The following is a 19,366-nucleotide window of genomic DNA, read 5'->3' on the forward strand; positions in this document are numbered from 1 at the left end:
GCAATTAGTTTTGTACAAATCGAAAATTCGTCTGAATTTCCATAAATTCGTACGAATCCGAAATACGGATTTTTATGCATACGAATTCTGTACGAAATTTCGTATACGAACTTCGGATCCAAATTCTGTTACAACAGAATCGGACAGAATGTTCGTTAACTACGATTATTCATTATGATGAAGTTAAAAACCCCAGGAAGTCAGCACAGCACAGGGATGGTGGGAACCCCTAATAATGATAAATTCATCATAACGAACATTGGTAATTGTTATGAAATCTAACGAAAATTTGTATTTCGTATGAATCCGAATTGAATTTTGGACACAAATTAATTTTAATACAAAACGAAATGAAACAAAACTGGATGGCGCAAATGTCTATCACATACACACTTATTATTTCACCCCATTGATATATTTAGATCCTCATCAGCTGTCGGCCCCTATTCTGTTCCCTACATAGGGCATTGCCCAGAACATACAACCCACATGACCCAATCTGTCCAATCGGAATATCTACCAAAAGCTTTACTGATACTCATATTAAAGTCACATGATTGACAAAACTTACTTTCCTGGTCGATAGAAACGCGAAAACAGTCGTTCTTGGACATGGTGATAGGGCAAGCATAGAGGGCACCAGTTTGGTTCACTTTGACACCAGAGGGGGCGGCATCCTGCGGAGCTCCCACCAGAAGTCTGCAGAGGAAAATAAATTGGAACTATATTAGTACATTTGAATTTAGGATAATATGAAATATACTGTATAGGTCATAGGAAAAAAACAAGCTACAAAAAAAAAAAAAAAAAAAAAAATCACAGCATGACAATGCAACAGGATTGACAATCTGTGGTTTACTTTATGTTATTGCAACATTACTGATCATTTCTAAATACAATGTAGCAAATTGTCACTATCACTCTTTGTGTAATGTTTCCATTTTTCGGGCTGCTCAAAGGGGAAACACAAATAAGATACGCTTAAATGTTTGACAATATTGTTAAAACGATGAGTAAAGAAATACCAAACATGTCACGACTTCAGATTGCGTGCGAAATGGCAACAAATATAACATTTTCAGAGGTGACACTTTAAAAGCCTTTATATAAATCATCAGTTTAGGGTTCATCATAAATTACATCTTTAAAATGATCTCTCTGGCTCCGACGTTTACGGTGATACCTGACACGTGTGGCGCTATTGTTGTGTATATACGTGCAGGATCTACACACGTTCGCATTTTATTACTATTATTATACAGCAGGGAATTCTCTAAAAAAAGGGCCAGTATGCCGTCCTTTAGACTTTAGAGAGGACGGACTGTGGCCACTGGGAGTAGAAAATGTCCCGGCATTAGTGGGAGTACTAGAAACAATGCACCATCCATCTTTGGTGTCGGTGAGATTCTGAAAAGTAGTGCCCCATCGTTGGTGTCAGAGGAATTGTGCCCCGTAATTGATGTCATTGGGCCCCATTGTTAGTTTTATTGGGAGGACTGGTGCCCAATCACTGGTGTCATTGAGTCCCGTAGTTGGTTTCATTGGGAGGGATTGTGCCCCATTATTGGTGTCATTGGCCCCATTGTTGGTGTCATTAGGAGGAATTGTGCCCCATCATTGGGAGGAATTGTGTCCCATCATTGTGAGGAATTGTGCCCCATCATTGAAGGAATTGTGCCCCATTGTTGGTTTATTGGGAGGACTGGTGCCCCATCACTGGTGTATTTGGGTCCCGTTGTTGGTTTCATTGGGAAGAATTGTGCCCCATCATTGGTGTCATTGGGCTCCATCATTGGTGTCATTGGGCCCCATCATTGGTGTCAGTGGGCCCCTTTGTTGGTTTCATTGGGAGGAATGGTGCCCTGTCACTGGTGTCATCGGGTCCCGCTGTTGGTGTCATTGGGAGAAATTGTGCCCCATCATTGGTAGTAATTGCGCCCCATCATTGGTGTCATTGGGAGGAATTGTGCCCCATCATTGGTGTCATCGGGTCCCCCTGTTGGTGTCATTGGGAGGAATTGTGCCCCATCGTTGGGGTCATTGGGAGAAATTGTGCCCCATCATTGGTAGGAATTGTGCCCCATTGTTGGTGTCATTTGGAGGAATTGTGTACCAAGGGCCAGATAAAAGTAAGCAATGGGCCACATCTGGCTCTCGGGCCGCAGTTTGGAGACCACTGTTATACAGGATTTATATAGCGTCAACAGTTGGCACAGTGCTTTACGATATAAAGGAAGACTGTACAATTAGAATACAGTGCAATGGAGAAGGAATGAGGCCGCGTACACACGCGCGGACTGTTCGCCCAACTTTGTCCGTCCAACAGTTTCGGCAAACAGTCCGCTCAAACTTAGCATGGACGGACATGGCCACACACGACGGACGAACAGTTTGCTGAAACCGTGCGCGATGACGTTTCAGCACGCACGACGGATCGAAAATTTCGACGTCCAATACACTGCAATGCAACCTTCCGACGTGGAAATCCTTTCTGAGCATGCGCGAGACTTAGTTGGCCGAACAAGCCTACACACGAGCGAACAGTCCGCTGAAACCTTGTTTCAGCGGACAGTTTTTCGGAATTTCCGTAAGACCTTGTTCGTCCAACTGTCCGCTGAAACTGTCCGCTGAAGCCCCACACACGAGCGGACTGTCCGCCCAAACACTGTTCAGCGGACAAGGTTGGGCGAACAGTCCGCCCGTGTGTACGCGGCCTAAGGGTCTGGTATGGATTTGATGGGGGATCCTACACCGTTTTTTTGTCTAAATTTTGGCAAGGGCCTGGCCTGGTATGGACTGGGGGGGGGGGGGGGGGGTCCTACACATTTATTATTATTTTTTTTAAATTTTTCGGCTTTTTTTTCTTTACATTCCCCACTGTCAAATGATGACTTATGGATGTTAAGGAAGCGGGCAACTGGCTTCCCGGCCTGCTGCCTAACTGGTTGCCACCAGCCCACCATCAAATGACGGAGGGGCGGTGCGTCTCTTGTTTTGTGACATCACATGACGTCGTTCCACATAACTATGTTAACGACTGTGTCCAATCAGAGCTGATCACATGGAAACACGGCAATGCCAGTAATCGACTCTCATCGCCTCACAATAACAGAGTGTGTGGCGAGAAAAGCCGATCGGCATCTCCTCCCAGGTGACATCAAGACATCAGGGCACTGATCATCAGTGCCCTGATTACAATAACATGCCATCAGTGCCAGAAATCAGTGCCCACAAGTGCCACCAATCAGTGCCCAATAGTGATGCCAGTCAGTGCTGGCTATCAGTGTGCCTATTAGTGCTACACATCATTGCTGCCCATCAGTGCCACCCATCAATGCCCATCAGTGCCCACCAGTGCCACCCATCACTGCCAATATGCCCATAAGTGTGGCATATTAGTGCCCCCTCATCAGTCCCCATAAGTGCCGTCTCATTTAGATCAGTCGATCGTTCTGAAAAGTTAGAATTTGTTAGAAAACTAATACAAATTTTAACAAAAATAAATTGAACAAAAGAAAACTAAACAAATTCCAAAACCAAACTCAACAAATTTCCATAAAGAAACAAAATCCGAAACTAAACGAAACAAATGTTTCTGTTCTGCACATGTCTACTTGCCATCAGCCTTGGTACAGCAAAGCTTAGACTAGAATGGGGCAGAAGCAGCACAAGGAGCTATACTAAAAAGCATCATGCTGATAGGAGGAGAGAGCAAAGGGACGAGCTCCTCGGTCTGCTGCTTCTCCTTTCATTGCCTGTGTTTGACAGCCAAGCCCTTATACATTGTATTATTTTTTGGACAAATGTGTAAGAGGTCAGCTTGATATAAATAACAGACATAATGGCCATATCTAAAGTAGGGTGACAGGAACACAATTGCAGCTAAAGTACCAGACTAACTGCAGCCGAAACATTTTCTTTTGTTTTGGGTGGAGCTTGGATGGGTTAGACCAGGGGTAGGCAACCTGGGGCCCTCCAGCGGTTGTGGAACTACATTTCCCATGAGGCATTGCAAGCCTGCCAGTTACAATTACTCCCAGAGGCATGATGGGACTTGTATTTCTGCAACAGCTGGAGGGCCCCTGGTTGCCTACCCCTGGTTCAGACCTTCAGACGGTTCAGGTTCCGTTTTCTGTGTCCCTGCCGGTGATATCTCTTCAAAAGATCACCGTCTCTGCCTTCATGTCTCGGTGACAACCTCTTCTACCTGTTCTTGTTTTGGTGTCACAGGGACAGGAAGTGACATGAAAACCCTATTGGGATCACAGACAGAAAGAAAAACAAAACACAAAGCTTAACTCTTTTCCACTCCTTCCAAAAACCAAGAAAAAAAATCCCGGGAGCGTTGTTTAGAGCGGCGATCAGCTTTCAGAGGATAACAATCGATGCGGCTAAAAGTCGCTCGGTTGTTATCCCGGAGGAGCGGGAGGGGACGTCCCCGCCTCCCGCCGCTCTTCCCGGGCCTCCCGGTGACTGGAATTAAGCCAGTCTCCTTGATGTAAACAAGGAAGCGACATCACGACGTCACTTCCTGTTTACTTGGCTGCCAATGGCGCCGGATTCTAAAAAATATACAGCATTTAGATACACCGTTTTCGGTGATCTGAATACTTTGAAGTGCAAAGGAGGGATTGGAGGTCTTATAGACCCCCAGGCCCTCCATAAAGAGTACCTGTCACCACCTATTACTGTCACAAGGGATGTTTACATGTTTACAGCAATAAAAGTGAGCAATAAAAGTGATTTAATAATATAAAAATAAATAAGAAAAAAATTAGTTTTTTCAAACCGCCCCCCGTCACCGCGAGCTTGCGCAGCAAAGAAAAAGCATACGGAAGTCGCGCCCGCATATGTAAATCCCACATGTGAGGTATCGCCACGATCGTCAGACCGAGAGCAATAATTCTAGCACTAAAAGTCCTCTGTAACTCTAACCTGGTAACTGTAAAAAAATTTAAAGCATTGCCTATGGAGATTTTTAGGTACCAAAGTTCGCCATTCCACGAGTGCGTGCAATTATAAAGCGTGACGTGTTTAGTATCTATTTACTCGGCGTAACATCATCTTTCACATTATACTAAAAAATTGTCATAACTTTACTGTTTTTTTTTTTGTTTTTAATTAATGAAAGTGTCCCTTTTTCCAAAAAATTGCTTTTAAAACACCGCTGCACAAATATCGTGTGACATAAAATATTGCAACAATCGCCATTTTATTCTCTAGATTCTCTGCTAAAAAATAATATATGTATATATATATATATACAGTGGTGTGAAAAAGTGTTTGCCCCCTTCCTCATTTCCTGTTCCTTTGCATGTTTGTCACACTTAAGTGTTTCGGAACATCAAACCAATTTAAACAATAGTCAAGGACAACACAAGTAAACACAAAATGCAATTTGTAAATGAAGATGTTTATTATTAAAGGTGAAAAAAAATCTAAACCATCATGGCCCTGTGTGAAAAAGTGATTGCCCCCTAAACCTAATAACTGGTTGGGCCACCCTTAGCAGCAACAACTGCAACCAAGCGTTTGCGATAACGTGCAATGAGGCTTTTACAGCGTCCTGGAGGAATTTTGGCCCACTCATCTTTGCAGAATTGTCCTAATTCAGTTACATTAGAGGGTTTTCGAGCATGAACGGCCTTTTTAAGGTCATACCACAACATCTCAATAGGATTCAGGTCAGGACTTTGGCTAGGCCACTCCAAAGTCTTCATTTTGTTTTTCTTCAGCCATTCGGTGGTGGACTTGCTGGTGTGTTTAGGATCATTGTCCTGCTGCAGAACCCAAGTTCGTTTCAGCTTGAGTACACGAACAGATGGTCGGACATTCACCTTCAGGATCTCTTGGTAGACAGCAGAATTCATAGTTCCTTTTATCACGGCAAGTCTTCCAGGTCCTGAAGCAGCAAAACAGCCCCAGACCATCACACTACCACCACCATATTTTACTGTTGGTATAATGTTCTTTTTATGAAATGCAGTGTTCCTTCTACGCCAGATATACTTGGACACACACCTTCCAAAGAGTTCCACTTTTGTCTCATCGGTCCACAGAATGTTGTCCCAAAAGTCTTGGGGATCATCAAGATGTGTTGTGGAGAAATTGAGACGAGCTTTGATGCTCTTTTTGCTCAGCAGTGGTTTTCTCCTTGGAAATCTGCCATGCAGGCCATTTTTGCCCAGTCTTTTCCTGGTGGTGGAGGCATGAACGCTGACCTTAACTGAGGCAAGTGAGGCCTGCAGTTCCTTGGACGTTGTTGTGGGGTCTTTTGTGACCTCTTGGATGAGTCGTCGTTGCGCTCTTGGGGTAATTTTGGGCGGCCGGCCACTCCTGGGAAGGTTCACCACTGTTCCATGTCTTCGCCATTTGTGGATAATGGCTCTCACTGTGGTTCGCTGGATTCCCAAAGCTTTGGAAATGGCTTTATAACCCTTTCCAGACTGATAGATCTCAATTACTTTCTTTCTCAATTGTTCCTGAATTTCTTTGGGTCTCGGCATGATGTGTAGCTTTTAAGGATCTTCTGGTGGACCTTACTGTGTCAAGCAGCTCCTATTTAAGTGATGCCTTGATTGTGAACAGGTGTGGCAATAATCAGGCCTGGGTGTGGCTAGAGAAATTGAACTCAGGTGTGGACAACCACAGTTATAGTATGTTTTAACAAGGGGGGGCAATCACTTTTTCACACAGGGCCATGATGGTTTGGATTTTTTTTCACCTTTAATAATAAACACCTTCATTTACAAATTGCATTTTGTGTTTCCTTGTGTTGTCCTTGACTATTGTTTAAATTGGTTTGATGTTCCGAAACACTTAAGTGTGACAAACATGCAAAGGAACAGGAAATGAGGAAGGGGGCAAACACTTTTTCACACCACTGTATAATGTTTGGGGGTTCTAAGTAATTTTCTATCAAAAAATAGAGATTTTAACTTGTAAACACCAAATATCAGAAATAGGCTTAGTCATGAAAGGGTTAAGCACAAATTTCTGATCAGTGTATGGAGAGGCCTTGTTGGCCTAGGCCAGGATACAGCGTTGGCGTTACCAAGGGCAAACACAGCCTGCGGAGAAACAACCAGAATGACGCCCAACCAGGAAGGCGTTTTGACATTTGCATAGCTCCTCCCAAGAGCCAGCCCACTGCTTGGCATCAAGACTGAGGAAGGCTGTACTAATGCAGGCCCCTCCCATCAGCTATGATCTGCCTTGCATTGCATAGAGAAGCACAGAGACCCAGTGATCAGGATTCAAATAAAGTATGTAATGAAAAGGAAATGTTTAATATAAAAAGGTTGAGATTTAAGAGAGGAAATCTATGAAGAAATGAGCTCGGTTTAGCTCAGACAACCTGGTCCAGGTATAAGAATCTGCTGATCCGGTGGAAATCCGTCCTCTCCAAGTGCCATTTATTATCGGGAAGGAATTCCAGGGCTGCATTCTTGCTGGATAATCTTGGTGTCTTTCTGCAGGATTTCATTTGCTCGCTCCCACTCCTGTCTTCCTCCTCCTCATTCTTCTCTCCCTTGTATCCTATGCAGTGTTTACACCAAGGTGGTCTGCTTTCCATCATCAGAGGTGTGGGGGAGTGAGGAAGGTGTCTGCACACATACCTGTACATTACCTACCATCTCATTTATCACTACAGACAGCTGAGCTCACCATTCTTCTGTATGGCTTAGCCTTGGGCATCCTCTGGATCTCCAGCTGTTGTAAAGCTATGAGTCCATGCATGCGTCGTTAGCGAACGTCTGGCGGGGGCCACACTAGATTGCTCAGAGGCCTGAAGCTTCAAATAGGTACAGCTCCGCTTATACCAGATAAATACATTCCAGGTGCATCAAAAAAAGTGTGCAAACTTTACGAAGCAGCCACAGCAGAGTAGAAAAGACTGTCCCCCACCAGCATGACTCTTGCTCTCCGTGTGGAAGCAGCAGTCTCTTTGCAGAAGCAGCGGTTTCTCTGCAGAGGTCCAACATGCCTAGGGTTGCCACCTTTTCTTTGAGCCAAACCTGAACACTTAGTAATGCAGTGCACATAGCGTGCTGCAGCAAAATGTGGGTGAGCCCAAATTGCTTTTGCTGACATCATCACCCTGCCCCCCAGGGTCCTGGATAGCAACAGATTTGTGTGTAACTATCTTGGTTACTTGGGGAGCCACAGCCCACTGTAAATAATGTGTCCGGATTTCAGGTGGACTGAAACCCGGAGACATGATTCAAAACCCGGACTGTCCGGGTGAATCCCGGACAGGTGGCAACCCTAAACATGCCCCTTGTGCCAACCTGAAGCTATCAGCTCCATCCCTGCCGGCTGTGACGCACTGCGCATGGCGGCACAGGTTGCTCAGAATTTGTATTTTTTTTGGCCAGGCTTATTATACCCTTTAACTACTTCCAGTCCAGGCCTTTTCTGGCACTGGTATTGTTTGCTAGAAAATGTCTTAGAATCCCCAAACATTATATACGGTATTTATTGGCGTATAACACGCACTTTTTCACCCTAAAAAACAGGTGCAAATAACGTGTGCGTGTTATACGCCGATACATTAATTTTAGATGCCTCGGAGGGGACAGGGAGGGGGCGGGACAAGCACCATCAGATTACATACAGTGAGAATCTCCCGTGGCGGCTTCTGTAATAGGAAGTCCCGTCTCCTGGGCCACCATTGGACCACTGTTCTGTCTATCATAGGAGATTCTCATTGTATGTAATCTGTCTGCGCTTGTCCCACCCCCTTCCCTGTCCCCTCTAGGCTGCACATGGCATCGATCAGCCTGCACTGATGGCAGTAGTGAGACTGCTGCACTGAGGCAATGGTGAGGCTGCTGCACTGATGGCAATGGTGAGGCTGCATTGAAGGCACTTATGAGGCTACAGATGGGCATTGATCAGGCTGCATTGATAGCAATGGTGAGGCTGCAGATGGGCATTAATCAGGCTGCATTGATGGCAATAGTGAGGCTGCAGATGGGCATTGATCAGGCTGCATTAAGGCAATTGTGAGGCTGCAGATGGGCATTGATCAGTCTGCATTGATGGCAATTGTGAGGCTGCAGATGGGCATTAATCAGGCTGCATTGATGGCAATAGTGAGGCTGCAGATGGGCATTGATCAGGCTGCATTGATGGCAATGGTGAGGCTGCAGATGGGCATTAATCAGGCTGCATTGATGGCAATAGTGAGGCTGCAGATGGGCATTGATCAGGCTGCATTAAGGCAATTGTGAGGCTGCAGATGGGCATTGATCAGTCTGCATTGATGGCAATTGTGAGGCTGCAGATGGGCATTAATCAGGCTGCATTGATGGCAATAGTGAGGCTGCAGATGGGCATTGATCAGGCTGCATTGATGGCAATGGTGAGGCTGCAGATGGGCATTGATCAGGCTGAATTGATGGCAATGGTGCGGCTACAGATGGGCATTGATCAGGCTGCATTGATGGCAATAGTGAGGTTGCAGATGGGCATTGATCAGGCTGCATTGATGGCAATGATGAGGCTGCAGATGGGCACTGACCCTTAAGCCCCGTACACACGATCCAAAAAGCGTACGAAAAATGCCGCTTTCGAAAGGAACATATGTCGCTTTCAAATCGACCGTATGGTCGATTTGAAAGCAGCATTTTTCGTCAGTAATGAAAAAAAAAAGATGTCAGGAAGGGACAGTATGCCAAAAGCAATCCTTCTGAAAAGCGACCTGGCATTTATACATTTTTAGGGGAAGGGAACACTGGAGGCATCAAAGGAGGCCAAGGCTCCATTCACTTTTATGGATTTTCTTTCAAGCGTATCTGCAATGCTTTTTGCTGTGCTTTCTGCGTTTTTGATGCGTTTTTTTCTTTTTATTTGGACAATTTGTTGTTGGGCAGATTAAATAATGCAAAATGCATCAAAAATGCAAACAAAAACACTAAAGCACACTATGTACTTTTCTGCAGCATCTCCATTGAAGTCTATTCGGTTTTTTTTCGGAACACACAGTAATGCGTTTTCCATGCATTGCATTTGTTCTTTTTTTTTTCTTGTCTGTTTTGCAATGCGTTGCATTTTGCACATTTGTACGCATTGCGTTGAAAAAAAAAGTAGTGCATGCCATACTTTTTTTCAGCGCTGGGCGGTTGCAATACAACGCAATGCGCTGCGGTGAACTGCATTATTTTTTGGTTGCCATGCGTTAGAAATTCGCTCACAAACGCACCCAGCGCATGTCTGTCTCATATGAAGTGAGGAGTGATTTTGTGCCATGACATGATGTGCCCGTGGTCCTATGAAGGGTTAATGATCCCAATCATCTCGGTGGTCTCGGTGGCGGTGGGTAACGGTGAAAGCTGGTGTTGTGACTAATCGCAGGATGCTGACTACCTGCATGTCTGGAATGCCTGGATAGGGAAGGAGGTGATTCAGAGGAAATGACAGAGAACGCTCAGCACGCCACACCCAGCATGACACACAGCGGGCAATGCCAAGCTCCATTCAGGCTCCAGCACAATGACAAGCTCTGGCAGGTCACATGGTGGTGGTGCCAAGCTTCAATGACACAGAATACTACACCGAGGAAGGCATACAGTGCCAGAACACTCAGACCTTCTTCTACTCAATGACAAGTGGGAACACACAGCCAACCGCACCACCGTACGGCCCTGCCAGGCTTCTGATGTGTATACACCGCCGGTGCCAAATCACACCCTCCATACCACAACATGACATTGATGGAGAACACCACACTGCAATTCATTAGCGAGGAAACCACAGGCAGCACAGAAGGCGTAGTTGATGGTGGGGACAGGCAGTACAGAAGTGGCAGTTGATGGTGGGGACAGGCAGTACAGAAGTGGCAGTTGATGGTGGGGACAGGCAGTACAGAAGTGGCAGTTGATGGTGGGGATAGGCAGTACAGAAGGGGCAGCTGATGGTGCGGACAGGCACTATAGAAGTGGCAGTTGATGATGGGGACAGGCAGTACAGAAGTGGCGGTTGATGGTGTGAGGCAGGCAGTACAAGGAGCACAGATGGAGCCGCTGATGGTGGGGTCAGGCAGTACAGAAGTGGCGGTTGATGGTGGGGACAGGCAGTACAAGGAGCACAGATGGGGCCGCTGATGGTGGGGTCAGGCAGTACAGAAGTGGCGGTTGATGGTGGGGACAGGCAGTACAAGGAGCACAGATAGGGCCGCTGATGGTGGGGTCAGGCAGTACAGAAGTGGCAGTTGATGGTGGGGACAGGCAGTACAGACGTGGCAGTTGATAATGGGGACAGGCAGAACAGAAGTGGCAGTTGATAGTGGCTACAGGCAGTACAGAAGTGGCAGCTGATGGTGGGGACAGGCAGTACAGAAGTGGCAGCTGATGATGGGGACAAGCTATACAGAAGGGGCAGCTGATGGTGGGGACAGGGAGTACAGAAGTGGCGGTTGAGGGTGGGGGGCAGGCAGTACAGGTAGCACAGATGGAGCCGCTGATGGTGGGGTCAGGCAGTACAGAAGTGGCAGTTGATGGCGGGGACAGGCAGAACAGAAGTGGCAGTTGATGGTGGAGACAGGCTATACAGAAGTGGCAGCTGATGATGGGGACAGGCTATACAGAAGGGGAAGTTGATGGTGCGGACAGGCAGTACAGAAGTGGCGGTTGATGGTGGGGGGCAAGCAGTACAGGTAGCACAGATGGGGCCTCTGATGGTGGGGTCAGGCAGTACAGAAGGGGCAGTTGATGGTGTGGACAGGCAGTACGGAAGTGGTGGCTGATGGTGGGGGGCAGGCAATACAGGCAGCACAGATGGGGCCTCTGATGATGCGGAAAGGCAGTACAGAAGTGGCACTTGATGGTGGGGGGCAGGCAGTACAGGCCGCACAGATGGGGCCTCTGATGATGCGGACAGGCAGTACAGAAGTGGCAGTTGATGGTGGGACAGGCAGTGCAGAAGTGGCGGTTGATGGTGGGGGGCAGGCAGCACAGATGGGGCCTCTGATGGTGGGGTCAGGCAGTACAGAAGGGGCAGTTGATGGTGCGGACAGGCAGTACAGAAATGGCACTTGATGGTGGGGGGCAGGCAGCACAGATGGGGCCTCTGATGGTGGGGTCAGGCAGTACAGAAGGGGCAGTTGATGGTGCGGACAGGCAGTACAGAAGTGGCACTTGATGGTGGGGGGCAGGCAGTACAGGCAGCACAGATGGGGCCTCGGATGGTGCCGACATGCAGTACAGAAGTGGGAGTTGATGGTGGGGGGCAGGCAGTACAGGCAGCACAGATGGTTCCTCTGATGGTGCGGACATGCAGTACAGAAGTGGGAGTTGATGGTGGGGGGGCAGGCAGTACAGAAGGGGCAGTTGATGGTGGGGACAGGCAATACATCCTAACCTAATGACAACCCAATACATACTAATGTTTCCTGTACACTTCTGCAGTGCCTCTGTACAAAAAAATCAAATCAGACAATACTTCTGGGTACAGAAGCGCGGATAAACTTGGGAATACTGATTCCCTACATCTGTGACAGACTGTCAGTGACTCGCACACCGTGCTTTACATTTTGCCCCAACTCTTTTTACTGCACCCCCAGATCAGATAGGCTAGATCCAGCCCTAGGTGACCAAAAAGCGTGCCAACAAGATGATTACGGTCCTGATCTGGGCGGTCTTTATTATCTTGGCAGCGAGGGAATCATTTACTTTTATATTGCACTTTATCAACATTGCTTTAGGGTACCACAGAAAAACTGTTTATGATTGGAGATTGGCACAGCCAGCATGAAGAAATAGGTGCACGCTTCTAATTAAACTTGGTTGACTATGTGCCAGTACAAACTCAGTTAGGGCCCCTCCCTTTGAAGATTCTCCCTCTGTAATAGAGTTTAACTATAGACTACAAAGCCATTTGAACACTGTAAGAAGAAAGTGGAAAAGTCCCTAAAATGAAACAATCAGCTGTATGTGTAAATTTAAGCTTGAGCTATTGAGCTCTATAAACAACAATATATTTGTAGGTACGGGAAAGCTCAGAAAATGTGAAAAAGACCCTCAAGCTCCAACTATGCAATATGCTAATGTAAAACCATTCATATTTACCAAAAAAAAAAAGTTCTCTTTTATTTTATTTTTTAGTCCTGAATATACAGAAGTGCTTTTTATCTAAAAGTTACAGCAAAACAAGACTGAGAAAAAAGCTTCACCACATCTCCATTAGCTTATTTTCGCAAACAAAGACAGCACAATAGGTCAGATAAGTCGACGTGAGCTACTCATTTCTCGGTAATGGAAACATGAAGTGACCACCAAACTTAAAACAGACCGTCTTACGTAAAAGCAGCAAATAAAAAAACAAAAAACAATATATTTAGAAGTTCCCACATTATGGCAGATCTCGTTCTCTTTGTAATGAGATCTGCTGTGATTAAAAACGGAGAATTAAAGTTTATGTCAGGTCCAAATAAAAAATAAAATAAAAAAATAAATAAATTATAATAATAATAATCATAATAATAATAATTTTATATATATATATATATATATATATATATATATATATATATATATATATATATATATACACACACATAATATATATATGTGTGTGTGTGTGTGTGTGTGTGTGTATATATATATATATATATATATATATATATATATATATTTATTTATGTATGTATATATATATATATATATATATATATATAATATATATATATATATACACAGTATATATAATAAAGTAACTGGGTCAACAGTGCAAGTGCAATGCAATCAGACCCCTCCACTGGCCATTTATAGAGAAAAACAGGTGGATTGCTGCACAAAATTCATATTTTAATGAAAATATAAAAAAAAAAAGTTACAAGAAAGTATTCAAGGTTAAACATGAATACTTTCTTGTAACTTTCTATATTTTCTTTAAAATACGAAATTTGTGCATCTATCTATTATATCCTATACACCATCCTGTTGCTTGCTCTGCGTGGGCGGGGCAAGGATTCATTTGAAAGCACACCCATGCAGAGCAAAGCAAAAGGTTCTCTTTATTTCTGTCCTCTTCAGCACTCACTTTATTAGGTTCAGCTGCTCAATTGCTTGGTAACACACATTGCTAATCAGCCAATCACATGGCAGCAACTGAATGCATTTAGGCATCTAGATGTTACATAGTTACATAGTAGGTGAGGTTGAAAAAATACACCAGTCCAACCTATGTGTGTGATTATATGTCAGTATTACATTGTATATCCCTGTATGTTGCTGTTGTTCAGGTGCTTATCTAATTGTTTTTTGAAACTACAGGGAGTCCCCGAGTTACGATCATCTGACTTGTGAACGACTCCTACTTCCGAACAGCAGGTGGCGCCGGCGGGCACATTGCAAAACATTGGAAAACAGCGGAAAACATCAGATACGCCGTTCTGTGCATGCGAATCCCGATTATGAACAAATCCGACTTCAGAACAAACAGGCAGTCCCTAACCAGTTCGTAACTCAGGGACTGCCTGTATCGATGGTCCCTGCTGAGACCACCGTCTGTGGAAGGAAATTCCACATCCTTGCTGCTCTTACAGTAAAGAACCCTCTATGTAGTTTAAGGTTAAACCTCTTTTCTTCTAATTTTAATGAGTGGCCACGAGTCTTGTTAAACTCCCTTCTGCGAAAAAGTTTTATCCCCATTGTTGGGTCACCAGTACGGTATTTGTATATTGAAATCATATCCCCTCTCAATCGTCTCTTCTCCAGAGAGAATAAGTTCAGTGCTCACAACCTTTCTTCACAACTAATATCCTCCAGACCCTTTATTAGCTTTGTTGTCCTTCTTTGCACTCGCTCCATTTCCAGTACATCCTTCCTGAAGACTGGTGCCCAGAACTGGACAGCATACTCCAGGTGAGGCCGGACCAGAGTCTTGTAGAGCTGTCAAATTATCGTTTTATCTCTGGAGTTCATCCCTTCTTTAATACCAATATTCTGTTTGCTTTGTTAGCAGCAGCTTGGCATTGCGTGCAAGATGTGGTGAAGACGACTTGCTGAAGTTCAATCAGCATCAGAATGGGGAAGAAAGGGGATTTAAATGACTTTGAACGTGGCATGGTTGTTGGTGGCAAACGGGATGGTCTGAGTATTTCAAAAACTGCTGATCTACTGGGATTTTCACGCACAACCATCTCTAGGGTTTACAGAGAATGGTACGAAAATGCGAAAATATCCAGTGAGTGGGAGTTGTGTGGAGGAAAATGCCTTGTTGATGTCAGAGGTCAGAGGAGAATGATAGAAAGGCAACAGTAACTCAAATAAGCACTCATTACAACCAAGGTATGCAGAATACCATCTCTGACCGCACAACACATCGAACCTTGAAGCAGATGGGATACAGCAGCAGAAGACCACACTGGGTGCCACTCCTGCCAGCTAAGAACAGGAAACTGAGGCTACAATTCAAACAGGCTCACCAAAATTGTATAATAGAAGATTGGAAAAACATTGCCTGGTCTGATAAGTCTCGATTTCATCTGCGACATTCAGATGGTCGGGTCAGAATTTGGTGTAAACAACATGAAAGCATGGATCCATCCAGCCTTGTATCAATGGTCCTGGCTGGTGGTGGTGTATTGATGTGGGGGATATTTTCTTGGCACACTTTGGGCCCCTTAGTATCAATTGAGAATTGTTTAATCACCACGGCCTACCTGAGTATTGTTGCTGACCATGTCCATCCCTTTATGACTACAGTGTACCCATCTTCTGATGGCTCCTTCCAGCAGGATAATGCACCATGTCACAGAGCTCCAATCATCTCATCACTGGTTTCTTGAACATGACAATGAGGTCACTGTACTCCAATGGTCTCCACAGTCACCAGATCTCATCCAATAGAGCACCTTTGGGATGTGGTGGAATGGGAGATTCACATCATGGATGTGCAGCAGACAAATCTACAACAACTGCATTATGCTGTCATGTCACTATGGACCAAAACCTCTGAGGAATGTTTCCAACACCTTGGTGAATCTATGACACCAAGAATGAAGGCAGTTCTGAAGGCAAAAGAGGGTCCAACCCAGTACTAGGAAGGTGTACCTAATAAAGTGGCCGGGCGGTGTACATGTGTTTTACATTACAGGTTTTCCATTAAAAAGTTTCAGTAGAAAATAATCTCCGTTACTCATGTCGATTTAGACAGCGCTAGAAAAATAAGCTGCCGTGTGATTGGATGAAATCAGGAACAAACATTCAGACATGTTTAACATTCATCTCCTGCTGACCTCAGAAGTAAAAGGAGGTGAATGAAGTGAAAAAATGTTTTCTGTGACGGCATCCGCCTCCCGATCATCGATCCCTACAAGTCCCGACACGTGAGGAGCAGACTGGAGCCGCCGGCTACAAAGACAGCTTCAGGACACAGGAAGGGAGCGCTGCCGTTCATTGTATGCCTTGTATGCGACGTATAAAGATTGTTTAAACTGCTTCAGCCCCCTAAGAATTCACCCCCTTCCTGACCAGAGCACTTTATGCGATTCGGCACTGCGTCGCTTTAACTGACAATTGCGCGGTCGTGCGACATTGTACCCAAACAAAATTGACGCCCTTTTTTTCAAACAAATAGAGCTTTCTTTTGGTGGTATTTGATCACCTCTGCGTTTTTGTTTTTTTGCGCTATAATCAAAAAAAAGAGACAATTTTGAAAAAAACGCAATATTTTTTACTTTTTGCTATAATAAATATCCCCCAAAAATATATATATATATATATATATAAAAAAAAAATCCTCAGTTTAGGCCGATACATATTCTTCTACATATTTTTGGTAAAAAAAATAAAAAATCGCAATAAGCGTTTATTGATTGGTTTGCACAAAAGTTATAGCGTCTGCAAAATAGGGGATAGATTTATAGCATTTTTATTATTATTATTTTTTTTTTTCACTAGATGATGGCGATCTGCGATTTTTATTGGGACTGCGACATTATAGGACAATTTTGACATATTTTTGGGACCATTGTCATTTATAGCGATCAGTGCTATAAAAATGCATTGATTACTGTAAAAATGTCACTGGCAGTGTAGGGGTTAACACTAGGGGGCGACCAAGGGGTTAATTGTGTTCCCTAGTGTGTGTTCTAACTGAAGGGGGGAGGGGACTGACTAGGGGAGATGACAGATCGCTGTTCATACTTTGTAAGAACAGACGATCGGTCACTTCTCCCCTCAGAGAACCAGGATCTCTGTTTACACACAGAGATCCCGGTTCTCGCCATGTTGCGAGCGATCGTGGGAGACCGGCGGTCATCGGGACCGCGAGGAACTCGCATCTGCATTGGGGGCAAACAGCAGGAGCACGCCCCTAGTGACTGTTCTGGAACCAACGTAACATAAGGGCGATTTGCCTGCCTGTGCCATTCTGCCGCAGTACAACTGCGGTGGCTGGTCGGCAAGCGGTTAAGGTCAGAAATAATGATAGGTGTTGTTAAAGCCGGACTGCAGTCACAAAAACATGCATTTAAATATATTCCTCATTAGCCACAAACTTTGGACCAAATGTGTTTGCAAACCCAGATATTACCTTGTAACAGTAGCAGTAACATTATCACTGTGCTGTATATAGCCTGTGCAGAGAGCAGAGCTGTGGGAGGGGCCTAGTAGGTGCCACCCGCTACAAGCTGACAGCAGAAAATGACAGGAGGGGGCGGACACAAGACTAGTCACCCTGCACAAGGAGGTACAGCAGCAGTGACCAGTCTTTATTACAGGGAGGTAAAGTCTCCCATCAGATTACTGCACAGATCTGGAAGAAATACACAAAGCTCACCAAGATTAAAGGAAGAATACATAAGACAAATGTATTTAACCTGTTGCTGACCAGCCGCCATCATTATACGGTGGCAGGTTGGCGCGGCTGCGCAAATCGCCATAGGTGTATGTCAGCCGCTTTAAGAGCTTTGAGAGGCCACCCAGGATTTGTCAATATAAACAGACAGATCCCGATTCTGACAGGGGAGGAGAGAGAGATCTGCTGTTCCTAGTGATCAGGAACAACGATCTCTCTCCTTCTCCAGTCAGTCCCATCCTCCCCACAGTTAGAAACACCTCCCAGGGAACACATTTAACCCCTTGATCGTCCCCCTAATGTTAACAGCTTCCCTGCCAGTGACATTTACACAGTAAACAGAGCATTTTTGTAGCACTGATCGCTGTATAAATGGTCCTAAAAAAGTGTCAAAAGTGTCCGATCTGTCCGCCGCAATGTCGCAGTGCCACTAAAAATCGCTGATCACCACCATTACTAGTAAAAAAAAAATGAATAATAAGAATGCCATAAATATAGCCCCTGTTTTGTAGACGCTTTAACTTTTGCGCAAACCAATCAATATACGCTAATTGGGATTTTTTTTTTACCAAAAATATGTAGAAGAATAAATATCAGCCTAAACTGATGAAGAAATTATTTTTTGGGGATATTTATTATAGCAAAAAGTAAAAAATATATTTTTTTTAATCAAAATTGTCGCTCTTTTTTTTGTTTATAGCGCAAAAAATAAAAACCGCAGAGGTGATCAAATACCACCAAAAGAAAGCTCTATTTGTGGGGAAAAGAGGACATAAATTTTGTTTGTGTACAACGTCGCACGATCGCACAATTGTTAGTTAAAGCGATGCAGTGGCGTATCGCAAAAAATGGCCTGGTCAGGAAGTGGTTAAATTCTTCCAGGATAAACAATACTTGCTGATCCCATTTTAAGCCCCCCATTTACACTGGTGCCACCTGCTATGCGATTTGACAGGTCAAATCGCATGACAAGTCGTGCCTTATTGTCGGCAGTGGAACTGTTCAGATCGGCACGACGCCAACTTTGCGGTGCCGCATTGATTTGAAAAAGATGTTCCTGCGCTATTTTTGGCGATTTCAGGTGCGACTTGCATAGACGTCTGTGCATGAAGTCGCACAAATGTCAGCCAAGTCGCACTGACATGCAGCTTTGAAATCGTGCAAGTTCAAGTGAAGTTACACAATTTCAAAGCCGCATTCAGTGTGAACCTAGAATAGACTAGAGAATATACCTAAACTAGAGAATATGAATGGGTCAGTCCATTGAAAAAGTAATATTTTAGTTATAGGTGGAGCCTGGTTGGCGGAGACAGCCCCTGGTTTCTAATATGTCTTGGACATCAGGGGGTCAGTTCCTATAGAGCAGGGATCCTCAAACTATGGCCCTCCAGCTGTTGTGAAACTACACATCTCATGAGGCATTGTAAAACTCTGACATTCACAGACATGACTAGGCATGATAGGAATTGTAGTTCCTGAACAACTGGAGGGCCATAGTTTGAAGACCCATGCTATAGAGCTTGCCCCCAGAACTATATCTCCCAAGAGTCCTTTCCCTAAC

General features: G+C 44.6%; 1 protein-coding gene across 1 annotated transcript in view; it reads right to left on the reverse strand.

Moving 5' to 3' along the window:
- The window catches only part of ITGA3 (integrin subunit alpha 3), a 132,785-nt gene that overhangs the window by 83,574 nt on the left and 29,845 nt on the right, over positions 1 to 19,366 (reverse strand). Inside the window, 1 exon segment of the mRNA XM_077460062.1 lies at positions 572 to 699. Coding sequence (XP_077316188.1) covers positions 572 to 699 — 128 coding nt within the window.

Source organism: Lithobates pipiens, unplaced genomic scaffold (assembly GCF_037356315.1).
Source record: "Lithobates pipiens isolate NorthernLeopardFrog02 unplaced genomic scaffold, aLitPip1_a1.2 Scaffold_28, whole genome shotgun sequence".
Taxonomy (NCBI): Eukaryota; Metazoa; Chordata; class Amphibia; order Anura; family Ranidae; genus Lithobates; species Lithobates pipiens.